General features: G+C 42.9%; 1 protein-coding gene across 3 annotated transcripts in view; it reads left to right on the top strand.

Moving 5' to 3' along the window:
• The window catches only part of MYLK (myosin light chain kinase), a 1,710,670-nt gene that overhangs the window by 1,168,765 nt on the left and 514,788 nt on the right, over positions 1–27,117 (top strand). For all 3 annotated transcript variants that reach the window (XM_086957081.1, XM_086957079.1, XM_086957080.1), the window contains exon 18: positions 14,446–14,562. In XM_086957081.1, coding sequence (XP_086813207.1) covers positions 14,446–14,562 — 117 coding nt within the window. The remainder of the gene's footprint in view (positions 1–14,445; positions 14,563–27,117) is intronic.

Raw genomic sequence — 27,117 nt, 5'->3', positions numbered from 1 at the left:
GTAGGAGTTTTGTGGTTAAATGTTGCTGTTGCTTGCTCCATAATGAGGCAGGTACTGGCATTCAGGATGATTTTCAGTGGAACCGAGGTCATGTCGGAGAGGATGGTGGGTGTAACGGTCTAGTGGTTATGTCCCAGCGGGGCAGAGCCCCGGAAGCACCACCTAACATTGTAGCACTCTCTTGCCAGGCGTGGCCAGGGGGCTTAAATAAAGGGACCGGAGTCGCGTGTGACTTCCGGTCCATACCAGCAAAGTAACGTGCAGTCATTACCGGCCAAGTTTTGTCCCGAAGCCCTAGCTGTTGCCCCTGAGTGTTTTAGGCGTGTTGTGTCCTCCCCCTTACAGTGGGCAAGTGTGGCACGTTTTCCACTAAGGCCATCGTAGACGGCTGCTTTTGCTGCCATGACAAAGAGCGGCAAGAAGGAATCAAATTGCAAAAAAATGGCCACAAAGCAGGCGTTATTGTTACAGGAAAGAGAATGCAAAACTGGAAACAGATGTTATTGTTACAGGAAAGAGAATGCAAAAATGGAAACAGGCGTTATTGTTACACGAAAGACAATGAAAAAAGGAAACGTGCAATGAAGCACCTACATATGCTCTTGCCACTGATAAGGATAAGAGAGACTGTTCCATGTGCTTATTCAGTTAATTCTCAACTTGTGTACATGTTTTAATTAATTCAGGAGATTTCCAGCAAACCCAGTAATGTTACTTTGAATTTGCCCACTGGAGGGGGAGGAACTGTGTTTTAATTTCATGTTTGGCTTTAGCAAACCCACTTTGGATAAAAATGAAATGTATAGGACCACTTACACCGACATGCACTTGCTGTGATACTCACTTTAAGAGGCCCACTTCAGGGTGGAATTTTGTTAACAGGTGCCTGCACACAGTCTGCTGAACTGTCATGCATTTGGCCTGTGAGCAAGGACTGGGGAAGTCCCAAATGCATTCGGCCTCGGAAATGTGATAATAATAATTGGAATCTGTTTGGAAGTGCACCTTTGTCTGAGGGCAATCTTCCTTGTGCATGTTTTAATTAGTGTAAATCTAAGCAGTTGATCTAGACACCGCCTGTATTAATTAAAGAGGCTCAATATACTCATGTTGTTATAGACATCAAGATAACTAGAGTTAATTGCATGTACAACTTCACTATAAGTAATGGCATCTCTGTGTGTATGCAAAGTCGAAGCACTCTATCTAGTTATGTTTTTAAATGAGTCCATCCATTACAAATCCCAGCACTGGGGTGGGCAACCGTAGCCATGCATTTTCTGGAAATCAGATGCTGGTTCGATGTACCCAGGCACTGAACACAGAATTACACCTCCACGGTCCTTCGCCTGGAAGCGCGCCCAAAATCTGGGACGCCATCCCAGTTTGTATCAGGACTATCTCGTCCTTCACAAAGTTTAAAAAACAACTTAAAGTCCTTTTCCTCAACCACTCCCTCCCGAATGGATAGCCGTCATCAATACGCTATTCCCTGCTTGTCGTCTCTTCCTGACATTTTAGCTCTAAGACTCACCTCCTTCCATCTATTCGTCCCCCAACTGATCCTCCCCCCCCCTTTAATTGGTTCAACTCCAAGACAACGTGCACTCTGAGGTTATCTCAGGACTCATGTACTACCTCAATGCTGCTCAGCACACTTGGACTGCCGTACCTATATGTAGAATACTGCATATTGTATGAATCTTGCTCAAAAACTGTTGTGAAGCGCTCCAATACCCTCGGGTCAGGCTAGCGCTATATAAAACTTCTTAATAAAATAAAAATAGATACCCATATTTTAATAATTAATCAGATTAAATGACATCTTTGTACATGCCTAGGCTCTAACCAAGAAGAGGACACTTTCAGCATGTCCTGTGTCTACAGTATCACTTCCCATATTTCCAGCTGAACTAAATTGTTTTGAAGTGCGGATGTGTACACATGGCAGCAGACTCAGATGTGCAGTGATAGCGATGCTGCTGGTTGGTCCAAGACAGTGTCATCTCTCCCCTGCCTAGAGAATGATTATAAAGTGCATCGTGTGCCTGGGGGCGTCTTGGCACTGCCCATGGCAGATATTAGGATGTACCACAGTAGTATTCAGGGCTGAATGTCCACCTGTCAGAGCGTTTGATGCATATAGAATGTAGCCTTGTGATTGGATGATCACATGGGCACTGTAGTGCAGAGACCTGTTCTTGCAATGAGAGTGTTGTATGATAGTCCTCCGCATCAGTCTGCAGCAGGAGCTGGCGCAGCCAACAGTGCTGAATTGGATTAGGTCTACGGAATCATTGTGCTATGAAAGCTTACCGACTTAAGCCTCTTCCAGGTCAATAAACGTGGCATGTTGTCTGCAGTAGGTCAGGTGCCAGCAACATTAGGAATCCCAGACTGTTCACAGTCTAGCCCAGGATTATTTTTGGACTTTTATATCTGACGTCTGTATGGCTTGCAGGAACTCTTCGAATTAAATGGAGAGATGACTGTACTCTATGATTTACGGAAGACTTTTTGCTCATTACTTCTTCTATTGAATGCGATCTTATGTATATTTCAGAAGTATAAATAGTTGATTCCTAGTTCATGCGCCCAGGTTACAAAATTGCCTCCTAATGGGCAAATTTTCTCTCCTAATATCTCCTAACCGGCTGCTTTTTTGAAGGGAGTTTTAATTTTCAACTCTGTTGAATATTTGTGTTTGTTGTGAGACCTGTGGTGATTTGCTCAAACGTTGTTGTTTGTAGGTGTATACTGGTTTATTATGTGTGCTACACTAATTACATAAACCCAATCAAAAATCAGCTTTCATATAGTGCAATCACCATGAGGCTTAAGTATGTCCTGACTAATCCGTGTGCAATTAGTGGAAAAACTGTGATGGTCTCTATCCATTAACATGAGATGGACACAATGCATTTTTTAGGAACGCCCATGAAATTGAAGATCAGGTCATTACAAGGTGTCTACAGGAGAAGTGGGGTATGGCGGATGGAGCATCAGTTGGACGGATTGCGGACATCGTTGCCAGCTATCGATATGGACTAGGCTGAATATGTTGTTCAATTAAAGCATAGCTACTACAGGGGGAGGGAACAAGGTGTTAAGACTTCTGGCTTGTAAACTAAGGACCACGTGTGCAGAGACAGAATAGCCTCTATCAAGACTAAGGAGGGTGTATTGGTTCACAAAGATGTGGAAATAGGACATCCATTTTGGGATTACTATATGCTATATTCAGCAGCAAAAGGGGCTGATGAGATGATGTATTTGAAGCAGGCAAATGCCATGTGACTCACAGGAGCGTTAGTCACTCTCCTAGATAAAACATTGCATTGGAAGAAATTATCATTAGTATTTCCAGGCTTGAACTTAATAAGGCGCATGGTCCAGACAAGTTTACACCCCTATTTTATAAGTTCTTTTACCCATTGTTTGTGCCCATCTTGGTCCATCTTTTTAACTTTGGGCAGGATCATCAGGCAATGGTGGCGGTTCTGCCCAAGCTGGGGAGGGATCGGATTAACTGTGTCTCTTTTCTTTCAATATCACTCTTGAATACAGGCATTGACAACCAAATGGCGAGGACCCCCTACACACGAGCGAATACATACTGTATATCTGATGGGCGAGGAACGCCACCTCATAAGATGGCTGTACAGGGGTGCCAGTCACACTCAGGGACCTCCTTTACAACTCTTAGAGAAAAGTGGTCCAGAGATCTTGGGAAGGACCTAACAGATAGGGACCGGTCCTCTCTTCTGGAATACCCTAAGAATGTGTCCTGTAACGCCAAATTCAAGTTAATACAATATATGATTCTCCACAGGGCCTACTCACCCTGCATCGTCTCAATTGCATATACCCCAACACGCCTGTCTGTTGCCCTAGATGCAAGGCAGAGTAATCGGGCATTTTGCATATGTTATGGACGTGCCCACACCTCAGAGGGTTTTGGTGCGCGGTCGCACAAATTATAGGAAATATCACAGGAATCCCCAACTGTTACACAGTAGCGTGTTTCATACTAGGAATATACCGTCGCTCTAAGTCACGTAAAGTGCAGATCTGATTTGCTGATCTGGGCCTACTCCTAGCAAAGCGCTCCATTACAATGAGTTGGAAATCGGCCCTTCCCCCAACAGTATTCACTTGGCGTGGAGAGACGGTTTCGTGGGGTGGAGCAAAAAGTGCAGTCATTAGACGGGAGGAATACAGTGGGCAGCGAAAAACACCTATTTCCATGGAATGGGGCCTGACGCTGGAGGCAGTTAAAGCCATTAATTCACCTATATCACACCGCATATAGTGTAAGGGGCCCCCTCCCCCCAGCATGAGCCAGTGACAGTCTTCCCCATCCCCCTGCTTTATGCGGGGCTTGACAATTCGAACGACATCCCCAAGTCAGAGATCCCCACATGAAGTATATATGGGAACAAGGCAGAATCTCGGATCTGAATCAGCTCAACCGGGGGTGAGCCAGACCAGAGGGAAGGGGGTGTATAGTTTAGAAATGTTTTTCTTTTATTTGATTTTGTCGGACAACATACAATTGAAACAGATGATGCAATTGGTTGATAGTAAAATGTCAATACCCCAACAGGCTATTACCTGTACCTCGAATGTAAAATGTGGAGATATTTATATTCTAGCCCATTGTACCTATGTTATAAAAGTTATATACCAATTGCAGCAGAGCTTACGCAAGGTGCAACTTTACATAAAATCAATGAAGTATGTTTCAAATAAAAAAAATCACTCTTGAATACAGGTGTGAAGCTCTTCACTGGCATCTTGGCTTGCAGAAAGGGCCTGCATATACAGAGCCTCATCAACCCGAACCAGACTGGATTTATTCCCATTAGAGGGAGCATTAGATAACACTAAGAGGGTATTACATATTTTAAATAAGGTGAGGAGGTCACAGAAAGAAGTCCCACGTCTGTCAGTCGATGCAGAGAAAGCATTTGAACAGGGTACATTAACCATTCCTCTAGTGGTACTAGAGACCAATGGCTTTGGGTCGCGGTTTCGCTCGCGGGCTTATATAGTTCCAGGGTAGATAGTGGTAGACCATGTAGAGACATCTGAGCTGTTCCCAACAGCAGGAGGCACCAGGCAAGGGTACCCTATGTCAACGTTTCCATTTGCGCTTTCAATGCAACCTGGGTGAATAGAATATGGGAAATGGATGCAATTGGGGCATTAGAATGGGTGAATCCGAGCACAAGGTATGTCTCTATGCAGATGATATGCTACTCACCCTGATGGAGCCTATCATGTCACTACCATCCTTGTTACCTGAACTGGACACCTTTGGCAAAATCTCTGGATTTATATTTAACCTGCAAAAGTCTTCGATTCTCAGTCTTTCAATGCCCTTGATGCAGAAGAGAAAACTGCAAATGCAGTTTCCCTTCGCATAGACAAAGAAGTATATTGCACACCTGGGAGTGAAAATGTACAACCCGCATTTCCGTCCAACAAATGGGACTTACACATCTCTACATATCGAAGTATAAAATGTGCCTGAAACAACTCTGCCAACTCTGTAACAGAACCGCCAAGATGTTCATGTAAAACATTTTTAAAAAATGTGAAATACATTTTTTTGTAAAAAAAAATGTTTAAATGGTACACGCAAATTAAGAAGAACTATTATGCACATTGTAGGCAGACTTGCAATCATGGCGTAACAGGGGTTTATCATGGATGGGACAGAATGCCGCTTTCAAAATGTCTTGATTTGGCACAGGTCCTTCCACCACAACCACTGCAGGAGGTGTAGAAGAAGATTCAACAATTTTTTAATACCTTTGTGTGGGGGTGGAAGAAGGCTAGAATAGCCACAAGTACTATGTATCAATACCCCAAGGGGTAGGGATGCCACACGTCATAGATTGCTATTGTGCAGCACATTTCAGGTAAGTTCTGGAGAGGAATACGAAGTACAGCGAGGAACATTGGTGCTTCATATAGATCAGGGGTCTCCAAACCGGTCCTGGAGGGCCGGATCCATGCCAGATTTTTTGGATATCCCCATTGAGATACATGTAGTAGTTTTAAAAGTCTGGCATGGATCCGGCCCTCCAGGACCGGTTTGGAGACCCCTCATATAGATCAAGCTAAAGCTGGGAGGTTAAGCTAGGGCGCAAACTAACTGATAAAGTATAAAAAAAAATTTCACTAGTGTTGGGAGTAGCGCCTCCCATGCGACCGTAAAGTAAACACTCATTAAAATTGCTCTATACTGGTGCTATACACCAGCCAGAATACACACATGGGCTAGGGCAAGAAATGCTGAGTGCTGGAGGGGATATGGCAGTAGGAGCTCTCTTTTCACCTATACTGGCAGTGTCCAAAGTATAAAACATGCTGGTTAGAATTTACTGATGAGACATACTTAGTGTTCAGCATAAAATGGCTGTTTGGCAAAAACTTTTATTCTTAGGGGTAGTGGATGGACTTTCTTAAAGGGCACACACTCAGAGGGATCGCTTGATTACATTGCTCCTGCGTGAAGCCATGCGGACTGTGCTGGGATTCTGATGCAAGGAAGAAGCACCTAACTACAGGATATGGGAACTACTTGGAATGGAAAGGATATCCATGACGACTGCAGGATAGAGGAGAACAATTTGGATCTCTGTGAAAACCTTGCCTGGGGTTTCTGGCTTCTTAATTCAGGGAGGTTACTAGCTCCAAATGCTTGAGAGTGCTTTGAACTGTAGGGTTGGTGTCAATTAAGTAGGCATTGGAAGGGGCATGAGCGGAAATTTGTAGATTTGGTTGAGAGTCAAAAAAGAAAAAGTTTGGAGGAGTAATTATTCCTTAGTGAAAAGGACGAAATGCAAAGCATTTATTTAGGAATATAAATACCTGATAAAAGCAGAAAAGATTAAGTTCTTCTCAGATAAGATTAGATTGGCTGCTAACTCTCCTAGGGAATTATTCCAAACAGTTCAGATGCGGTCCCACCTGTCCTATGTTAGCCGAAGACTCCCAAGTAAACAGCTCTGTGATGATTTGGCAAAGAAAAAGGTTGAGGATGTCTATGATGAGTTCAGTGTGATCCAGAGGGATGGGTGTCCATCGGACAAGAGACATCCTTCAGAAGAAAATTATTTGATTTACCATAATTTTCCACACATGACACCTGAGCGTGTAGGGGAATTGATATTAACCATCAAATTGGAGGGGGGGTGGGTGGGGGGACGTAGATCTGTGCCCTCCTAGAGTGCTACTTGAGATTGGGGGGATGTATTGTCACACCTCTTCCTGCACAGTTGAATACTGTTATTAGGGCAGGAAAGTTTCCTAAGAAATGGAAACCGGCAGCAATCCTGCCATTATTAAAATGATCCTCTTTAAACCCCAATGAAGAGAAGAACTACCGCCCAATCTCGTGTCTCCCTTTTGTAGCAAAAAATGTAGAGACCTATTTAAATATTTCAATCTTAGAATTCCTGGATCAAAATGAGATCTTGGTCGAAGCCTAGTTTAGGTTTAGGAAATCCCACATACGGAATCGGCCTTGGTGGCAGCCACGGCGGTGATTTGAGACATAATGGATAAAGGTGGGAAGACTGCGGTAGTGCTTTTAGACTAGTCCACAGCTTTTAACACGGTTAGTCATTCAGTGTTGAAACATCAGCTGACAGACGTAGGCATTGCACGGCCAGCTTTTAGTCTTCTCTGTTCCTTCCTTAATGATAGGGAAGAAACATTTGCCCTAGGAGATTTCTCCTCTAAATCCTTCACCTTGCCATGTGGTGTCCCACAGTGGTCCTCATTAAGTCCCTCGCTATTTAATTTATTCATGGCCCCTTTAGCCAAATTGATAAGAACTTTTGGTTTCTCCACTATATCCAATGATAATGGTACCCAAATAGTGGTATCTGTCACCAATGGAGGAAGTGGCTGAGCGATTTAACAGCTGTATGAGAGCCATAGTCAAATGGACGAGCACCTACTGTCTTAAGCTTAACTCAAATAAGCCAGAGCCGCTGTTCTTTGGTAAAGATGTCTCCTTTTGGGACAACACGTGGTGGTCTCAAGATCTGGGCCCTTGGCCTACTCCTCTTCCATCAGTTTATGTCATCATGCTTCTTTGTTTTAAAATCCTTAAAAAAGGGTCTTCTCTTCATACCATACGATCTCGGGAAGGCTGTTATCATTACTCTAGTTTTTTCGAGAATGGATTACTGCAATGTCCTGTATCTGGGCATGCGGCAAGGGCCATTAAAAAATAGCAAAGAATTCAGAATGCAGCAGTACGCCCACTTTATATTAAGAGATTTGATCCTGTTTCGACCACTCTGGTTAAACTTCACTGGCTCTCTATTAAGAAAAGGGTAGCCTTTAAGGCACTTTTTTCCCATATAGCTCTTCATTGAAAGGTCCTGACATTTATAAGAAAAGATTTTCTTGCTATCAACCTAAGAGGGATCTGCAATCTGCGGCCTCAAAGAAATTTGTATTACCAAGAATTTATAGAGCCTCTTGGGGCAGCAGAGGTTTTGTGTACCATATTTCTAAGCTTTTGAATTCTATGCCTGAGATTCTGAGAGGACAATCCAATCTGCAGAAGTTCCAGAAACATTGAAAACCTGGCTTTTTTACTCTCTCATCTTAATTTCTGGCCAGGCATGTTGTAGAGGATTCATAGCAGATTTACAGTGCCAAGATGCCTTTGGGCAGACGTTGCACTTTATAAATCTAAAATCAAATGGAATCAAAAGAACAAGATATTCTCTAGAACAGGCAAATGCAGTGAAAGCTCCTAGCCAAGCAGTAAAAGGGAGAAGGTGTGAGGTTGAGTTTGTGTTTTTGGGAGTCTTTCATTATATGTTTTACTACTGGAGGCTGGGGTTTAATTATTTGGTGTGCATGTTTACTGACCTGCTGGCCAGTGGATGTAGGTAGAGTTTAACTTTAAAATCCATTTAATAAAAAGTTTTGATCCATAAGCAGGTCCACGAAAGAAGGCATACTAGACATGCCTCTATTAAAACATAGTCTACCGAAAAATGGCTGTTTTAACAAAATGAAGCACAAAAGGCCGTGTTTTTTTGGGAAAACACTTAATTTTTTACCCAGATTAATGTGTATTTCAAGAATGAACTGGGATTCAACTATAGCATGTCAACTTGAGTTGAAGGAACCTCCCTGTTCAATATTTTCACATTTAGGACGAAAATGGTGCTCTACTGGCTAAATTGCAACCTGTTGCATTTTAGCCTCCGGAAGACCTGGCACTGGAAGAATAAGAGTTGTAATTGTGGTTGCCCTATTAGGATAAAATGTTTAATTCTTGGCAAACCAAATTACTTCTATGTACCTCACTACTTTATTGGCTAACATAGAACAGAGTTTGAAGTGTGTGCTACACAAATGGTCACTGAGGACCTCAATCTAAGTTGTATAGTAATCAAGAGTTTTTATCCAAATAGGGTGTGCGTGTTTTGTGGGAAAACCACGCTCTTTGGTTTTTCCATGTGCAAATTTAACTAGGAAAAACATGCATGGTGAAGAGGGGATAAGATTGATTGGGGAATGCCCAGAACAACACAGGTAGAGCCACGTGTTACGGAACACTGCAAGCCTAACCATGCTTGCCTGAACCCTTGGGGGGGGGTATTTTTTAGGGGTGAGGATAACTTTCAGGGATCGGGTACAGTTTTTTAGGGCTCAGGCCGGAGTCGTTTTCATGGCTGGGTTTGGGGGAGTTTGTAGGAGTAGGGTTGGTTTTAGGGTTCAGGGAGGGGGGTCGCTAAGAGGCATGGATATATTATTTGAAAGTTTTATACAGCGCAAACAAGACTCTTGCGAGTATCATAGCGCTTTACAGGTCATAAGTAGAAGGCAAGATATAGTATACAAAGATATAGGCCTCAGGGCAGTGGGAGTGGAAGGGGTATTTTAAGGGCAGGTTTAGGCCTCAGTGTGGGGGTGATGTAGGGGGTGTTTGAATGTTAGGACTTAGGGTGGGGGAGACATGGTGAGGTCTCAGTGTGGGGTAAGAGGTAGTTTTAAGGGCAGTGCAGGTTTAGGCCTCTGAGCGGGGTGAGGTAAGGGCTTCAAATTTTAGGGCTTTGGGTGAGGGTCGAGTAATGGTGATCCTTAACCACGCATACCCCTTTATAATTCATGCCTTTATGAGGAAAATGCGTGATATAGGCATGCATGGTAAAGGAATGCGTGGCTAAGATACATTTGTGGTTCGGGCTGCGTGGTAGAGGTATGCATGGTTTAGCCATGCATGTCTCTGTCATTCAGCGGATGGATCTATGTATATTATTGTGCTCGGAAAAGTAGCAAAGGAACATTCACATATTCTATTTGAATTTAGGAACTCACAAGTGGATTATGAATATGTTGCGCTGAAAAACATGTTCTGATCGAGGACCTCTAGAATAATTAACTTCACTGTCGATGGCTATCAATGAATCAAATGATTATTCCTCTGTGAAAAGGCCCTTCCTCCCTAGACTGAGGCAAACTTATACTAAGTACACTGTTCCCATCAATTGACAGCATGGTAGCAGAATGTCACTTTAAAAATATCATCTGACCTAAACATTGTTGTGTACAATAATATCACCATGTTGGAGTTTACAGAAAAACTATACCAATGGCACAATCTTTTTGTAAACAACATATGTTACAAGATATTTCAGTATATATTATACAACCCCAATTGACGCCTTATTGAATTCATATGTCAGATGTGTTTGTAATATATGTATATCCATTATATAAGCTCATCACAATCATAGCATCAGCAGAATAGGGTACACAAATGGAAGCTGTAAAATATACAAATGAAAGTAACTATATAGAAATTAAGATGTTGCAAAAATAGAAATCCTAATCATGTACAAACAATTTATGCAAAATTTGTCACTTAACGTAATTTGAAACCTACAAAACTGTTCGGATCAGGTCCCTAGTACAAAGAGGGCGTACTTTCCCTGTTTGCACCATGGTGCACCTTAAAACAGGTGCACTGTGTGCAAACAGCGAAAGTGCGCCATATTAGGTTGAATGTGCTGCCCTCAGGGCAGCCTATACTCCTGTTGTCCTGGGGGCAGGTCATTCAAGTGAAATATAAAGCAGCTGCTTCAAAGCCGCTCTGTGTTTCACTGTGCTGGTTGTAACCCACTTGCACTTTTTAAGAGAGAAGAGAGATCCCATTGCAGGCGGGTGCAGTGAGTGAATGCACCTGCCTGTAAGGAGATGTCTTGGGCATCCATAGAACCATTTTGACCCGCTCCAGAGGGCTGCCATCTGTGGGTGTACTGAAAGTGTTCCACCTTTTGGTGGCACCCTCTCAATGTGCCTCCTGAAAGCTTCTTTGCCTGTGCTCCTGCATCCATAATAAGTCACGGGCACAGAGGTAAAGAGGTTCCCTCATGTGCATGGGACCACGCGCCCATGCAAATGAGGGTACACCCTCTTGAGATAGCGCTCGCACCACATGCGCACCAGTGCTAGCCGTATTATAGAAGGGGCCACACAAGAGTCTGCAGCCCCTTCTGTAATACCAATGTGCCCCGAGGGTGCACAAAGTGTGTCCGTAAACCACTTCTGTAATTGGCCCCAGGTGGATAACATTCAATCAAAAGCACTGGAAGGGAAAAATAACACAAATAGATGCTGCCTCACCGCGGATGACAGTTATTCTCTGCTAGACCCACTGCAGGTTTTTTGTAAGGCCTTTTCAGCACTTAGCAACTTCTAAGGACACCACCCACACTGCGAGAAGTGATGCAGGGACACTTAAGTGGCTTGTTGCTATAACTTTCTGAAGAACCTACCAATGTTTATGTGTTAAAATACTTTGTCATGAGCCCATCAGGACTATTCCTGTTTACCGTGTTTTTTGTACTTTTTGAACACTAACATATGACAGAAATCAATGCACTTCCATTGTCTAATGTCGACTGTGCCGGTGCAGATTTTTCACCTACACAAGGTGATGTAAGGTTTCCTCAGTTGAATAGGAGTGTTGCCTCTTTAACACTTGCCGTGCGTCCAACGTCACGGTGGGCATGTGCGGAGGACGACCGGGGGCCGTCCTCACCACGCCCAGTCATAAATCACCCGCACCGCAGCGGAATTCCGGCCGCGGTCAACGGGTTAAAGGCGGAAATGTTTTTCGTGTTGTGTGTGTCAGATTACTGATGCAGGTGAACAGGCAGGATAAGCTGCTGTGGAATGAGCTAACTTTGACACACCATAAGACACTGCTCACAAAAGATCTCCTTTGGGAAGTGTCATAGAAGGACTTCCAGACAGGGGCATAACGTGGGCCCCTGCAGCGCAGGGGGTCCCAATCACTTCACAGGGAGCCCCATTCAGCCCAAGACCAATTAATATCTATGAGATATGGGATACTTGGGGACCCCTCGTTACATTGTGCATGAGGGCGCCATCATTTTGCAATATAACACTGCTTGTGGATACCTCAGGAGCTGGGTGGTGTAGTTGCATGTGTCACCCCTTTTGAGTGTCCGTGCCTCCCTCGAGAGGCAGGCAGGCGGGCTCGCGAATTCTGTGCAAGTAACTAAAGGATATATGTGAGGTAAGCAGTAAACCACTGCACTGTCTACATAAGAAAGCAACTCTGTGATCTGCATGGTACTCCTGTTTTTCACCAGGCACATTAACCTCCAGGGCTACTTTACGGTGAGTTGAAAATGTGATTAGAGAAAACTCCGATCTCTCTCCAATAGGTACATTAATCACCAGAGGTATCTTGACATTATTGCATGGATATTGCTGAGTGAGCAGGGAACTCTGCAGCGGATGCTTTTAGCTCCATCAGACATATAATAATACAGCAAACCCCCCTGAGCTTGGCACCCAGTGCGGTGGCACTGGTTGCACTCCCCTAAAGCTGGCCTTTTGTCTGGCGGGCGGGCTGAAATAACTTGCCCTTTTAAACAAAGGTGACAATGTATTTCCTGCAGGAGACGTAAACCTCTAGGAAAGAAGTCTCAATGTAAATGCCAAATCACACGTTCCAGTCCAGAAATGAACTAATCCGCATTTACTGCCCACGGTCGACAAGATGTAATTGAGCCCAAAGAATAGAGTTTAGACATCAAAATATCTCGACTTTTAGTGACAAGAGACCATTCCATTTGTGGTTTATACTATCAGGTATTTAAGTGGGGTGAAAAGGTGGGGGGCTGGGTTCTCTAACACGGGCATGGCCAAAGAAGCTTAACTATGAATCCTTTCCAAGAAGTTCGGCCCATGCAATTAAGGGTGTGGTTTAAAACCTGTACACTAAAAATCTGTGCTTTACACACCATGCCACCTGACTAGCACTTGAGGGCCTCTCTGGTAGAGTAATTGCGTCTGGATATATCACGCAATTAGACACACGCCTAAAACAAGACAGACCTATTGACTTGGCCAATGCTTGTTATTAGTATCAGATAAATGAGTAACAATGATGTTATTTAAAAAAAAAAGTAGAGCTGTAAATATTTACATTAGTGAAAATGAGAGAATGTGAATTGAACATTACTGAGGACTGTAGAAGGGGTTGTGGTCTGCAGTGTCGCTATCATTTCAGTTCTCCCCTTCACATCACGTCCCACTGCAGAATTTCTGTTTGACATGTTCACCCTTTTTCACCCCGCTATTTTGCTGAAATCCTCCATCTCCGTATTTTACTCCTCATGTCCTTCCTGTTCCGCACCCTATTCTCACTCTCGTCTGTGCATACCTTGCATGACATTTCTCTCACCATCCACCACATAAATTAACCAGTAAGCACTTAATTTCCTTTTAATTTCACCATGAAGATATTGAGTCAGCTTTGTACCTCTTTCACACACTTTAGCATAGAACAGGGAGAATCACATTTATAAATGGCACATTTCACAAATTGCTCTGTGCGCTCTGCAAAGAGGCCAAGCATTGGAAGAGCTTGTGTTCAGTACATCTTTGAGCTCCACTGACGGGCACTGGGAGAACCTCGCACTGCCTTCAGCCTCAACCCCAGTTCTTTTGATCATGACCCATTGTAAACTCCCACCAACTCCTGCAGGCAACCCAGGATGCACAATACAAGATTGATATGCTGAAAGAAAAAAAATTAGAACAAGCAAATGCACTTATGGAAATAAATTAAGTAAAACATGAAACGTAAACGCCTACCTCACTAACATTGATAACCGTAATGGTTTTGAATGTCATTGTTGAGATATCGTTAATTTTTATAAAGGACACTAATACAGGGCGCGTTAGGGACCTGTTTCAAAGTCAGTTTTAATACCAACCGGGTCTTAGACCCGGAGGGACCCGGCCCACTTAAGTCTCTCTGCACTGTAGGACCTGTTAACTGCATTGTTCTTTATTCAGAAGTGTCCCTGTGCCACTCGTGTTTTTGCTGACCTGTTCTCCTGCTTTCTATTCCCCTCACAGACGCCCTGTGCTCCCTCGTCATTGAGAAGGCCTTCCCCGAGGACGAGGGCGTGTACACGTGCATAGCGGACAACGGCGCGGACAAGGCGGAGTGCGCGTGCAACGTCCTGGTGGATGGTAAGTCCGAGACGAGCCCTGAGATATGCTCTTCACACAGCTTTCCGCCCACCCCCTCTCGCTCCCAAAAGACCACTCGCTCCCCGGGCCGTTTCCTGTCATTAAACTGCAGAAAATAGCCCGCGCATTCTTTCCATGGACAATAAACCCGTAACGGGATCCTCGCAGCATAAAGGCTCTGCGCGGCCAAAAGATGTGGAGATGAGCCACGGGGTGTCTGCTGCGGCGATTCTAATCCCTTTTTCGCCCAGTGTGTCCCGGCGTTATTCTAAGCGGCCTGTGCGTGGTCTCGTCAGACGTGCTTACCGGTGTCTCCGAATTCACCGCATGCTTGTATATTGTGTTTGTATAAATATAGGACCCCCAAAGCCTTTCAGCATGCGGCTTTGTAGAGGACATCCCTGGCGAAATATGAGCGTCACTAGAAACCTCTAACTCTGGCCTGCTGCGTAGCAAGGCTGCTATGGTTCCTTATGCTATCACAGCACGCCCCCATCTCCTGTATGATAGCGCTTTAAAATAAAATAAAATAAACCGCTATAATCGAGGTGCAGTGGGCCCTCAGATACCTTGGCACCACTGCACCAACTGCACTCTTGCCTGCATTCCGTCCGCTCCATGTTCTTATCAATCAGGTAATTGTGAAGCGCGCTACTCACCAGTGAGGGTCTCAAGGCGCTGTCCTTAGCACGAACTCTTTCCTCTTTCAGCTTTTTCTTCATGTTCTGCCATTTACTCAAAGAGGAGGATGTGCCTTTAGCCTACTTCTCGTTGCTGGCCAGCATCAACAAGAGAGTTTGTTTATGAATAAATAAACTTTGTAAAATTGGTCTCTCCTAATAAAAACAACCATTGTTTTCTTACGATAACCCATTTCCTGCTCAATTTTTTTCTGTGACAGAGGGAGTGTTTGCAAAATCCCCAAGATACAGGCAGATGACAGACTTGTGATTGCCCTTGTATGTTTTTGATCGCTCTTGTGTGTTTTGCTTAAGTTCTGTTTTGAAATGATATTTTGTGGTCAGAGAGACTTACCAAAATTGCGCACGCTACTTTTTGCAACCAGAGATGATTGACAATGTGGTTTAGAACTGCTTAACTTTTCCCACACACATTATGCACTGAACAGTTAACTGTAGAACCGTTGTGATATTTGTTATTGGTAAACTCCACAGCGCGTGGTTTATGCTCACCATATTGTGCTTCAAAAGCTTGAATAGGGTGTGTCATCACAGGTGGTTTAAAAAGATCTGTGATTCTATCACCCTAGCCCTTGGGCACTCCATTGTTGTCTGTTGCAGGAGAGGGCACAATTCAAGACACCGTATAATGCCCACCAGCCCCTCATGACCAATCCCCTGGCTAACTTGCACCCCTACTCATCACATGGGCACTTGATTTCAGTCTCCTTGACTAGTGTCATTGAAAATATATATATCACCGAGATACGAATATGCTGAGTCAGTTATAGAAAATACATAGACACTTAGCTTTCAATATTTTGTCCTTTGATATTGTTGTAACAATATTCTATCCCGTCGACATTTGGGTCAGTATTTCCAGCCTACACCCCTTCTGTCCATGTGCCTACCAAGACTTCAAAACATTTTCAGAAGATTTCTACACCGAGATAGCACCAAGCCTCTTTCAATGAGATATGAAGAGTGCTCTTTAAAGACCTGAAATAACCTGAAAAAAGTGTTTTTTCGCTTTGTTCATCAACGGATTGCACCGAACTACACAGAAAACCCAGTGTGTCTCCTCATTTGTCCAACTTGTTTTCTAAGGTAATTCCAAGCAAAACTTGAATTTACTCATGGTGCCTCAAGATCTCTCCGCCGGGAGTAACGTAAAATATTAAGGACAAGATGTAGGTCGTTCAATACTGGTCGGTATCGGCCGAAATGTCCGAATTTAGGCCGTTACCGACCGGTATTAGGCTACTGAGATGTAGGTGGCCTAAATTACAAATTCGGTAATTTACCGATTCGGTATTTTAAGGAATCGGTAAATTACTGATTCCTTAAAATACCGAATAGGTAAATTACCGAATTTCCAATGTAGGGAGCACTCAAATGAGTGCATTGCATAGGTAAGGATTCAGTATTTACCACCAACTACAATTTGTTGGTAAATATCGAAAACCTTTGCCAGGGCAATTATTTTGCTTTTACAACAGTGCGATGTGGCAGACATACATGCCCTTACGGCATGTATGTCTGCCACATGTGCACCCATGCACTATTCAGGGGTGTAATAGGGTGTCAATGTGACACCCTGCCACCCTTGAATAAGTTCCCCATTTTACTGAATCGATATTTACCGATTCAGTAAGTCCAGTTCCTTCCTATGGGCCTCCAATGAATGGGAATTACGGAATCGGTAAATACCGATTCGGTAAATACCGAATCGTACTGATTCGGTAATACTTACTGAATATTTACCTACATTGCATTTACCGATTCTAAAATACCGGATCGGTAAAATTCGGTATTTTAGAATCGGTAAATCAAGATCACCTACATCTGGCCCTTAGTTTGAGGTCCCTTTATTCCATAGGGGAGTGTTTGGGAACCATGATTAAGGTCATTGGAAAGATGTAATTTGTCTTCTGTTTTTGCTGAAATTGGGCCTAGTCTAGTCCTATAACAATATACCCTGATATGCATCTCGTACTTATTAATTCACACAACAACAGGGAAAAGTAATGTGCCTTTTACATCAGTTTTCAATTCTGATCTGAAGATTCCCATTAGAAAGGAAACTTGTCACACACTAATATCAGTTGCACCTGATGTGAAAGAAATTGAGGCATGCTTTTTGCAGCCTGGAGGAGTGAGGAGTGAGGTTACTAGTGTAATGGATGAGGGACTGATGATTCTGATGAAAAGCTAGGAAATCCAAGTCTGAAAGTTGCCAGAGAACTGGATAGTAAAATGTAGCGTACTTCTATACTTATTGGTATAAATAAGGATTATGAGGCACACTGGGCTTAGTTGCACCTTCTTGGGGGCGTGGGGGGGGGGGGGGAAGAGGGATACTTACATTTATACAAAAGCAGGTAAGCAGCAATGAAGGCACATGGTATTGAGTCATGGAAAAATAGGCTACAGTCCTTTCGAACAAAGGACCTCTCCCCCGCTGTCCTCTATTGAAGGGGTAACATTATGCCTTGCTTGCCCCCCTGTTTTATCCAGTCCTGATGAAGACTCGCACACCCCAGGTTCAAATCACCGGTTGGGCATAAGACTAGTCGAAACGTCGACGCTACCTTCTCTTACCTTGCAAAAATTTTGGGCATATATGTCTGGATTTAACAACTTTTTGATTGTAATGATTTAAAAAGAATTTTATGAAAATAATTTTATGTTTTGCCAGGTACTCAATACGGCAAAAATTACATGTCCGGTATTGTTTGATAAATAATGTGAATCTATCTTGACTACTATTGTGAATTTCCTTTCTACTCACTTATTCCATACTCTAATCACCCTTTTCTTTGCACGCTCTTTTCGGGCAACCACTTGCTTTTACCTACTTTTGAAATAATATATTGTGTATAATAATGAATTGACAATGAATTAAATACATTGTACCTTTTTGCCTTTGATCGTGGTGGCGATTTATCATTTTGTAGCAAGACAACTGGGTATATTAGAGTAGATTTGATGTTGGTGCTGTAGACTGTTAAACATTTGATTGAGTCAATTCGTACAATTAATAGGTTTAGGACCATTGTTCTTTCATGTCATAATATAGACAGGTCCATACCTTACGGGACACCCCATTTCTCTTAATGTTTACCCATTTGTGGGCTGCAGCCTCCCCTGTATCACATGACTGGGTGTAACTGACAGAAATTGTGAATTTCTCCCCGACTGTCACGCAAGAGAGGGATTAGGTGTGCCTGACTGGGCTATCTGCTGGTAGGATGGGGCCGAGCTGGCACAGCCCCATTTGCAACTGATTAGGCTGTGCTTGGTCTTCACACTGCAGCCTTGCCCCGTTGAACTTTATCTTCTCAGATTATTTTTCTTGAAAATTCTTCCAAGATCAAAGGTAAGTGGCGACAGGGCCCAATCCACTTCTTGTATTTACTCCTGCTCAATCGTGGTTGGCCATATTTTTCAACTTTGACTCAGTCTTGCTCGATTACATGTCTGTTGTTGGCACTTTGATCTTTTAGGAGCTATAGCTCTGGCTGTACTGATGAGATTTTTGTCATTTTGGTGTAAAATAATTTATTAAAATTTACTCTATTTTTCTAAATTAGTGTGTGAGTTTCCTTGTGTTGTGTTTTCACTTTATTATTATTTGTGCGTGGTATAAATACACATTGCCTCTAATTTGAGACTGACTGTTTTTTGCACAAAGCTACCCAGGGTTAAGCACAGTTTAATTTAGTGACTTTTTGTGGTTCACTCTGGCAGGGATTGTGGCTGTTACTTGATCAGGGCTCACACCCCAGTCAACCTCAACCTAATTTCTCACATTGGTTTTTAGCGGTGTGAATCAGGGCCTGTGTCTGTGGAGTACCATTCAGTGATTTGTGGTAAATAATATGACACAGAGTTGACCTCTCTTTATATTCTAAGTTTTCCATTAGCTGTTTTCTCCCTTTTCTAAATTTAAGTGCCATACATTTCTTCTTAATCCATGAATTACGCAGCGGTGCAACTATGACATCCTCAGCAGGGCTCAGCTGCTTAAGTGCTACAAACAGAAGGGGCTGAAGGCAGACAAGAAAGCTATCAAACTGGGTCTCCAGATAGCCCTCAGAGCCTTTGTGGAGGAGCAGAGGTGGCAGTCTACCTCAGGAAATGGTGAGGATGATAATGTGTAGACGGGAACCTGATCAGAGAATGAGGAGATGGTGTACCCAGACCAGGGTTTTCAGCTACAAGAATAGCCCAGCTTAACCCCATGCACAAGATGGGACAGGGAGAAGTGTGACTGACAGGGCGCTGACCTCAGAGGAGCAGGAGGACAGAAAGCCAGCGAGAAGATCAAATTGCTGCTGGCCAAGCTAAAGATGGAATCTGAGGAGAGAATGGTAAGAGGGTGACTGGCCATGGAGGAGAGGAGACTGGCCCATGAGCTCAGTCTTAGAAAGCGGAACATAAAGCCAAGCAAGTGGAGTTGAGCAACAAAGGTGGCAGCGTACCAGCAGTGTTTACTGGAAAGGTGAGTGTCCGCATACCATAGGAACTGGTGCCCAATTATGTGGTGGAAGATATTAATACATGGTTCTCTGCTTATGAGGTATCTCTGAGGGTACACATGGTCCCAAAAGAGTACTAAGAGGGTAGCTTGTGGAAGTAAATGCCTACGGTGGGGAGGGGTAACATTTTTCACACTTGAGTTAGAGGACCAGACCAAGTATGCCCCTGTGAAAGCCATCCTTATTTCTAAATTTGGGCTGACCCCTGAGAAATACCGTCAGAGTTTCAGGGGTAGACAAAAAATTCCCAACCGGTCCTGGGTGGACTTCATAGATTATTCCTTCAAAGGCACTGAATGCTTGGTGAGTAGCAGCAAAGTGGATGATTTTGACGGGCTGCACAACCTGATTCTAAGGGACTAAATACCTGTTTTACAGAGTTGCTGCAACACCCGGTAGATAGAAAGCTGACTGGCTTGCTGAGGAGGTGGACTGCTAGGTTGGCACCAGACTGTCCAAAAATGTGTCTGTGGGTGACTCCAAGAAGGGTGGTTCAGGTTTCTCTGAGCAGAGTGAGGGCGAAGTCAAGGGAGACACAGACCAGTCTCAGACTAGGGGGAAAAGAAAGGGTCTATGCTGCTTTTGAGAAATTATGATAAAAAATCCTCTTTAATGGTAAAGCTGGTTTTGTAAATTACAATTTTGAAAATCCAAATCTTTGGAAAGTTGGAATTTTCCTTTAGCCTCCCCTGGGTCATATGACTGGGTGTAACTGACAGACTTTGTGAATTCCTTCCAGACAGTCCCACAAGAGAGGGATTAGATGTGCCTGAATGGGCCGTCTGCTGGAAGGATGGGGGGAGTCACAGGTGGGCACAGCCCCACTTGCAACTGAATAGGCTGTGCTCTGCCTTAACACAATGGGTTTGTCACCTCCACATTGTCCCTGCTTCCAGCTTGGAGAAGAGCTGCTGAGAAGGAGGGAGGTTCTGGTGGGTGGTGGTACAGGGCTCATCATTTCCAGCCCCACTGCTTCGATTGTTCTCAGCTAGGGCACAAGAAAGGAGACTCTATCTGACCTAAGAAACCACCCTCTGGTGAGACCTCTGCATGGGTGGACAATATGGTCTTGGGGTAGGTAGTCTCCAGAGGCAGGATGTGATCATGTTCCTCATCTCCCTTAGTTGGAAGGTGAACTCAGAGGGTAGACTTGTGATTATTGAGGGTAGGAGTCATCTTATCCACCAAGTCATGGTGTCATGGAGCCATATACTCTATACGAGGGCAACCCAATCTTCCCCAAGGAACTGGGTATAATAGGTAATTTACGGAAGTTGCTCCCTGAGAAATTATTTCACCAATGTTCACCACTGTGAATGGTCACATAAGTGAGTCTATTATTGATAATCAAAAAGTGATTAATCAATATAAACTTAGATGCATTGTTATGAAAAGAGAATTTGTTTAATCTCAATCAATTTTATCTCAAGCAATATATCATTAATTAAATTATACAGGACATATGTTTCTCAATATATTTTCCATAATTCAAAATTATACAGCAGTACAGACACACAATTGTATGTTGACAATGGTGCTGCCTTATAATTCCTTAATCACATCAATACATATTCGGTATAGGGATCTGAGGAAGTGTTGTCAATCCTCTTAACGCAGTTGTTTCTACGAAATCAACAATGCCAGATCCATAAACATTCAAATAATAAAATGGAACTACAGCTAATGAAAAATGTAATTTAGAGTGTTAAGGAGGATGAATTGTCAACATTTCAGTCTCTAGTGGCCCGATCGGTCCCTGAGACCCTCCTCAAGACTCAGCTTTGAGATGTAATAAATCCTACAAGTACTAACATATCCAGTCAGTTTATGCATCGCCTGCTCACAACCAAACAAAACACCTACTTAATCCAGTGCATAAATCTAGTGAGACCAGAGACCACAAACCAAAATCCCAGTAATATACCATAAAATCAACTAACACCCAAGTGTGGTGTACAACAACAGGCTTAAACAAAACACCACCGTCAACATCAATTCTAATTGGGTACCTTGCTTCGAAATAGTTTGGTTCCACAACGTATACAAAAGCTAGCTTGTCCTTCTGCAAGCCTAGAAACAATGTATATAGTTATTCCTAACAAAACATCAGAAAACAATCCAGAAGAATGCCTCACCAATACTAAAAAGTCTTACCGACATCCAATTCAGTTATGGGTCAATTTAATCTACAAAACAAGCCCCAAAGTAAATAGCATGTAGTTATGGTCTTGTTTCCATCGATATTTTCATTATTTACTATATACAATGCTTACAAGTACTCCATATCGCAGTCTCCTTCTCTGGTTGGGACATCTGTTTTGTATGATAGAACACAGAGCAAACCCTTATCTTAAAGGCCTGCCCCTGTTCGGTCACAGGGACGTGCCCAATAGGCAACGGCCACCTTAGAGTAACTCTGATTTGGAATTAAATCCAGAGTCCCTTTTTAAAAGTATATCTAGAACTCCTATCCATAAGATGCAATGTAGGACCTGTATTCAATACTAAAGTCCACTTGTAAAAGGCTAGCTAGACGCATATTAAAATGTGGCTTGGAAACAGTTCATACCGGTCATGTGTATCTATATGGGAAGAACTTATTCATCAGTATCAAATACACAGCTGCCATTTTAAGCTAACTTAGCGGTGAAGCAGCCCCCAAACAACATATAAGAATATTCATTTTTGAAAAAAGCTTTTTGCATAAGACCCCCAAAATACTCAGAATTAATGAGAAACTACCTGAGGAAAAACAGGATAAAAATTCCTTCTGGCGCTACAATATTTTTATTACCCTACTTACATCAGTTTGAGCATGTCTATGCCGTATGAGATGGCCATTTTAGAGTAATCTGTAACCAACTAAGCACAAGCTAAAATTAAAAATTTCAGTCTACTAATATATTTAATCAATAGCGTGTCCACGGAAGTTGCATCTAGCAAGGGTCCAATCTGTACTTAACATGCAAAGTGGCTCAATATCAAGCTTATCATTACTCCTAATGTTGCACCTGCCAGAAATGATATTGCCAATCCAACAATGATAAAGCTTAAACTATTTATTTCATTAAAGGACTACTCTCAAGCCAAGACCTAGAACATGGATGTCTACCTACACCAAAAAAGGGGCATTAGAGTGTGGCTAATGTATGTCACTCAATATGTTGACTGAACCCTTTAGCCTTTGTCCTATCCATCCAGAGCCACATATTGTCTTTTAAAGTGAGCAGGCGATCCACATCCTGTCTGTGTCTGGAACACTTGACAACCTCCAGAAAAAAACACTTCATTTCATCAGGGGCATTTACCAAATTTATATAAACAGCAATTAGAATGATGTTCAAAGTCCATGATTTTTCATTCAGGGCACATGTTTGGACTACAGCTGTTGTGGCACATGCTGTACAGTTCCCACATGGATAGTTTCCCACTACTGGTTTCATGCCCCAAAGCTGTTGTTAAGACATGGATTCAGGATCATTGTAAGCCCTCACCAGGCAATCTCTCAAATTTTTACCTCTTTTAAAGGCAAACATTGTTTTTTCCCACTTTATTTCGACAGTATCCAGTAGGTGCCAATTTTTCAATATGGGCTTTTTAATTCTATTGGACTCAGTTTCAACATTTGTTATGCAGGTCAATGTTTTTTGTTTTTGGCGATCTTTTCCTTTCAGTAATGTTTCATGATCATAATAGCAGGGCCGTTTCAATGAGGGCTTCACAAAGTGATTTGGGTAACATCTCATGACCAATTTGGACATTGAGATTTTAGGTTCACCAAAATAGTCCTCTCTTATGGTACAATTACGTTTAATCCGTAAAAACTATCCAAAAGGAAGATCATCTTTCGAATTTTTTGGATGATGACTCATATATGTTAAAAGTGTGTTCCTAGCCATTGGTTTGGTGTATAGGCCTATAGACAGTAAACCTTTATCATCAGATATTTTTAAATCCAAAAAGTTTATGGACTGATTGTTATGTTCAATAGTGAACTGAAGATTGATGTTCTGTGCATTGAGCCACCTATGGAACTCCATTAGTTCAGTTGCGGAACTGTGTCAAATCCTTAGTACGTCACTTATATATCTCAGCCACTTTTTCACATTGTGACAAAAAGAACTGTTGTTATAGATGACTCTGTCCTCAAATGTGTAGACATAAAGGTTAGTTAGCTATGTATAGGACAGAAGTTGCCCCCATTGCAACTCCTTTTATATGAGCATAAAACTCACTGTTGAAAATAAGTGCTATCCTAGCGCAATCAGCGAAGAAACCAGTAGGTATCTCATGGGGTCATGGTCTAGACTCTAAAGTTCTTTCAATAACCAGTAAGGCCTTTGATTGAGGCATGTTAGTATAAAGACTCTTGATGTGCATTGTTACAAGGATGTCAAACTAGACATTGAATTCAAGTCTCTCTACTTGTGTGATTACTGCGAGGCTATCTCTTGTGTATGACCACTCACACGAACGGGGGCCCTTGAGGCAAATAACAGGCAGAGGAGACGGGGGGGAAAACCAGATAATCACTCAAATAGGAGACCCTCTACCTGTGTACAGAATCATATAGTGCTTGTAGTCACTGATATTAAAGCATATGTCTGAAAACACTGGCCTTTCAAAATATAATACACAACACTTTATATATCAACCATATCAAAATTAGTTTATTTATACATTTGATTTTCTGGTTGTGATAAGATAATTATGAAACTAATGTCAAAACAAATCCAAGCACATCCTACCTCATGCACACACAACAATTCAAACACATGGAAACATACCCTCACATACTCAAACGTCCTACAACTCAGAGTTCACTGTTAAGTAACCAAAAGATGAATATGCCAACAACATGGTTGGAGTTCGCCAACATCCCTCCTCTTGGGCATTTTTGTGTAGCCTTGTAGTGTATCACCATTCTAAGGATATGTCCCCTAGTGGTTTCAGAATCTCCCCCCATTTATGGAGATTATTAAGACTTTTGGCTTCACAGATGAAAATTTAGCACGCCTTTTAGGCCAAACCCCGGGCAATGACAGATCTTTTACCCTCTCGAAGGGCCGTAATGAAGAATGGACCAAATTACTCCGCTTAAAAAAGAATTCTAAATGCACTGAGTCACATGCTAACTTTATGTTAGATTATTTAAAAGCTGGAACCGTCCCTATTAGCCTCATGGTTAGAAACATCCCGGATCTTTACATTGAAATCAAACAGTTTCTGGAAAAATGGGCCCTCATTTCTAATAGATGTTCCAGGGACTGGAGGATGCTCATTATTGATATGGTTGATATATAAAGTGTTATGTATCATATTTTGGAAGGCAAGTGTTTTCAGACGTATGCTTTAATATAAATGACTACCAACACTATATGATTCTGTACACAGGTAGAGGATCTCCTATTTGAGTGTATCTCTTGTGTATAACCTAGAGAGAGGCACAAATGGTTTTATAAAGAAATCCACATATTCTGCCAAAGGTTGTAGAATGGATTGACATCCTGCAACTATAGGTCTACCCAGTGGATGTTGTTCGTCTTTATGAATTTTAGGGAGCATATAGAATGCTGGGAGAGTAAAATCCTTTTTGTTCAGACAATTACATTCTTTTTGGCTGAGCCATAGGCCCTCAAGACAGAGTGTAGTGAGACTAGCAATTTCCTTTCTAATGCTGGCTGTAGGATCTTTTGTTAATCTCAGAAAATGTAACAGACTATGTAGCTGTCTTAATACCTCTGTATCATATTTATTTATTTATTTTAGTCACTTGTAAAACGCGAACAGCTACCCCCAACGGGGGGTGTCCCGGCGCTGACAACGTGTGAAGTCCTAGAGGGTCCAACAGAGAGTTCCAACAGGCTAGATCTGAGAGAAAAACTAGGTTTGAGTTTCCTGCGAAAAACAACCTCGGATTAAAGAAATCTGAGTTCTTCTGGAAGGGCGTTCCACAATCTGGAAGTGGCCACGGCAAAAGCTCTACCGCCTGTGCGAGTCAGACGAAAGCGTGGGCAGAACATAAGCCCAAGATGGTTGGATCTAAGATCCCTAGTGGCAAGAGATCGCCTGGTTCTGAGCCTTAAGAATGCCGGGCCACGACCATTGAGAGCTCTGAAGGCAAGGACCAAGGCCTTGAACTGGATGCGATATCTCACAGGTAGCCAATGGAGTTTGGCCAGGTGGGGTGAAATCGAGTGGCGATAGGGGATAGTCCACTTTATCCTGCATAATAATACTTCCACCTTAGTCTTCCGGTTTTAATAGGATCTCTTGGTGGGTCGAGCAAGAGGTTAAAGCATCATTCTAATCTCTAGTGAAATTAAATTTTACATATTTATGATGTTGGACTATCTGTTCTACATCTGTTAAAGCCATATAACCGTATAGGAGCCATGTCACTGTTCTGCGAGGCACCAGGGCCAGCCAGACCATGGTAGTGGAAAGGATAGTTTCCGCAGAGCAGTTCACCGGCCAGGTGTGTAGGGTAACTCAGGCCAAAGGGCAGACCTTTGTCCACCCCATGGCCCAGATGTCCCTAAAGTGGTGGTGGGAAGGAGACCGAGAGAAGGATCATAGTTAGTCTCCAGATGCCCATTGACTGTATTCTGGGAAATGAGTTGCCACCATTGATAGCAGAGGTAGGAGGGGTGGCTATTCAGGTTACCCTGAAAGCTCATTAATTTTAGGGGTACTTCTCTCAAACAGGGGATACAGAGGACCAGATGGAGGGGAGAAGGGTCTCGCCACTGACCCCTGTCCAGCTTCAGGGTACAGATACTGAGCTGAGTGTCAACTCTCAGGCTGCTACCCGTGGAATTGTGGGAAGAAGAGTGGAAGAAAGGTGCCTTACACTCTGGGCTGTTGCTTCCCAACTATGAGAACCCTCGGAGGTAAGAAATCCTTGGAGGGCCTGAGGCCTAGCTCTTGACACTCATAGCGGTCAGTGGCCTCTGTTGGTTCCTATCCTTATGGACAGAGTTTTCCTTCTGTTGGACATGACATAACCTCTCCCCCGAGTGACCCCCAACATTGTTGCCTTTTACTCCACACTTTTTGCTGAATTTGTTTTTGATGGCCTTAGTGCACTTTATCACTGTTGGCCAGTGCTAAAGTGCTTGGGCTCACACCCCAAAACATGGTTATGTCATTTACTCCTGATTGGCATATTCAATTTACTTATACTTCCCTTGTAGAACGGTATAACATGTACTTAGGGTCTGTAAATTATATGCTACTAGTGGGCCTGCAGCACATATTGTGCCACGTATTTGTGTAGCCTCTTAAAACATGTACCAGACCAGCCATTGCAGGCTGAATGTGGCTTTAAACTG

The sequence above is a fragment of the Lissotriton vulgaris genome, chromosome 2_1 (genome assembly GCF_964263255.1).
Source record: "Lissotriton vulgaris chromosome 2_1, aLisVul1.2, whole genome shotgun sequence".
In the NCBI taxonomy this organism is placed as follows: Eukaryota; Metazoa; Chordata; class Amphibia; order Caudata; family Salamandridae; genus Lissotriton; species Lissotriton vulgaris.
Note: the sequence above shows the minus strand (reverse complement) of the source record. Positions and strands in the feature narration are given on the sequence as shown.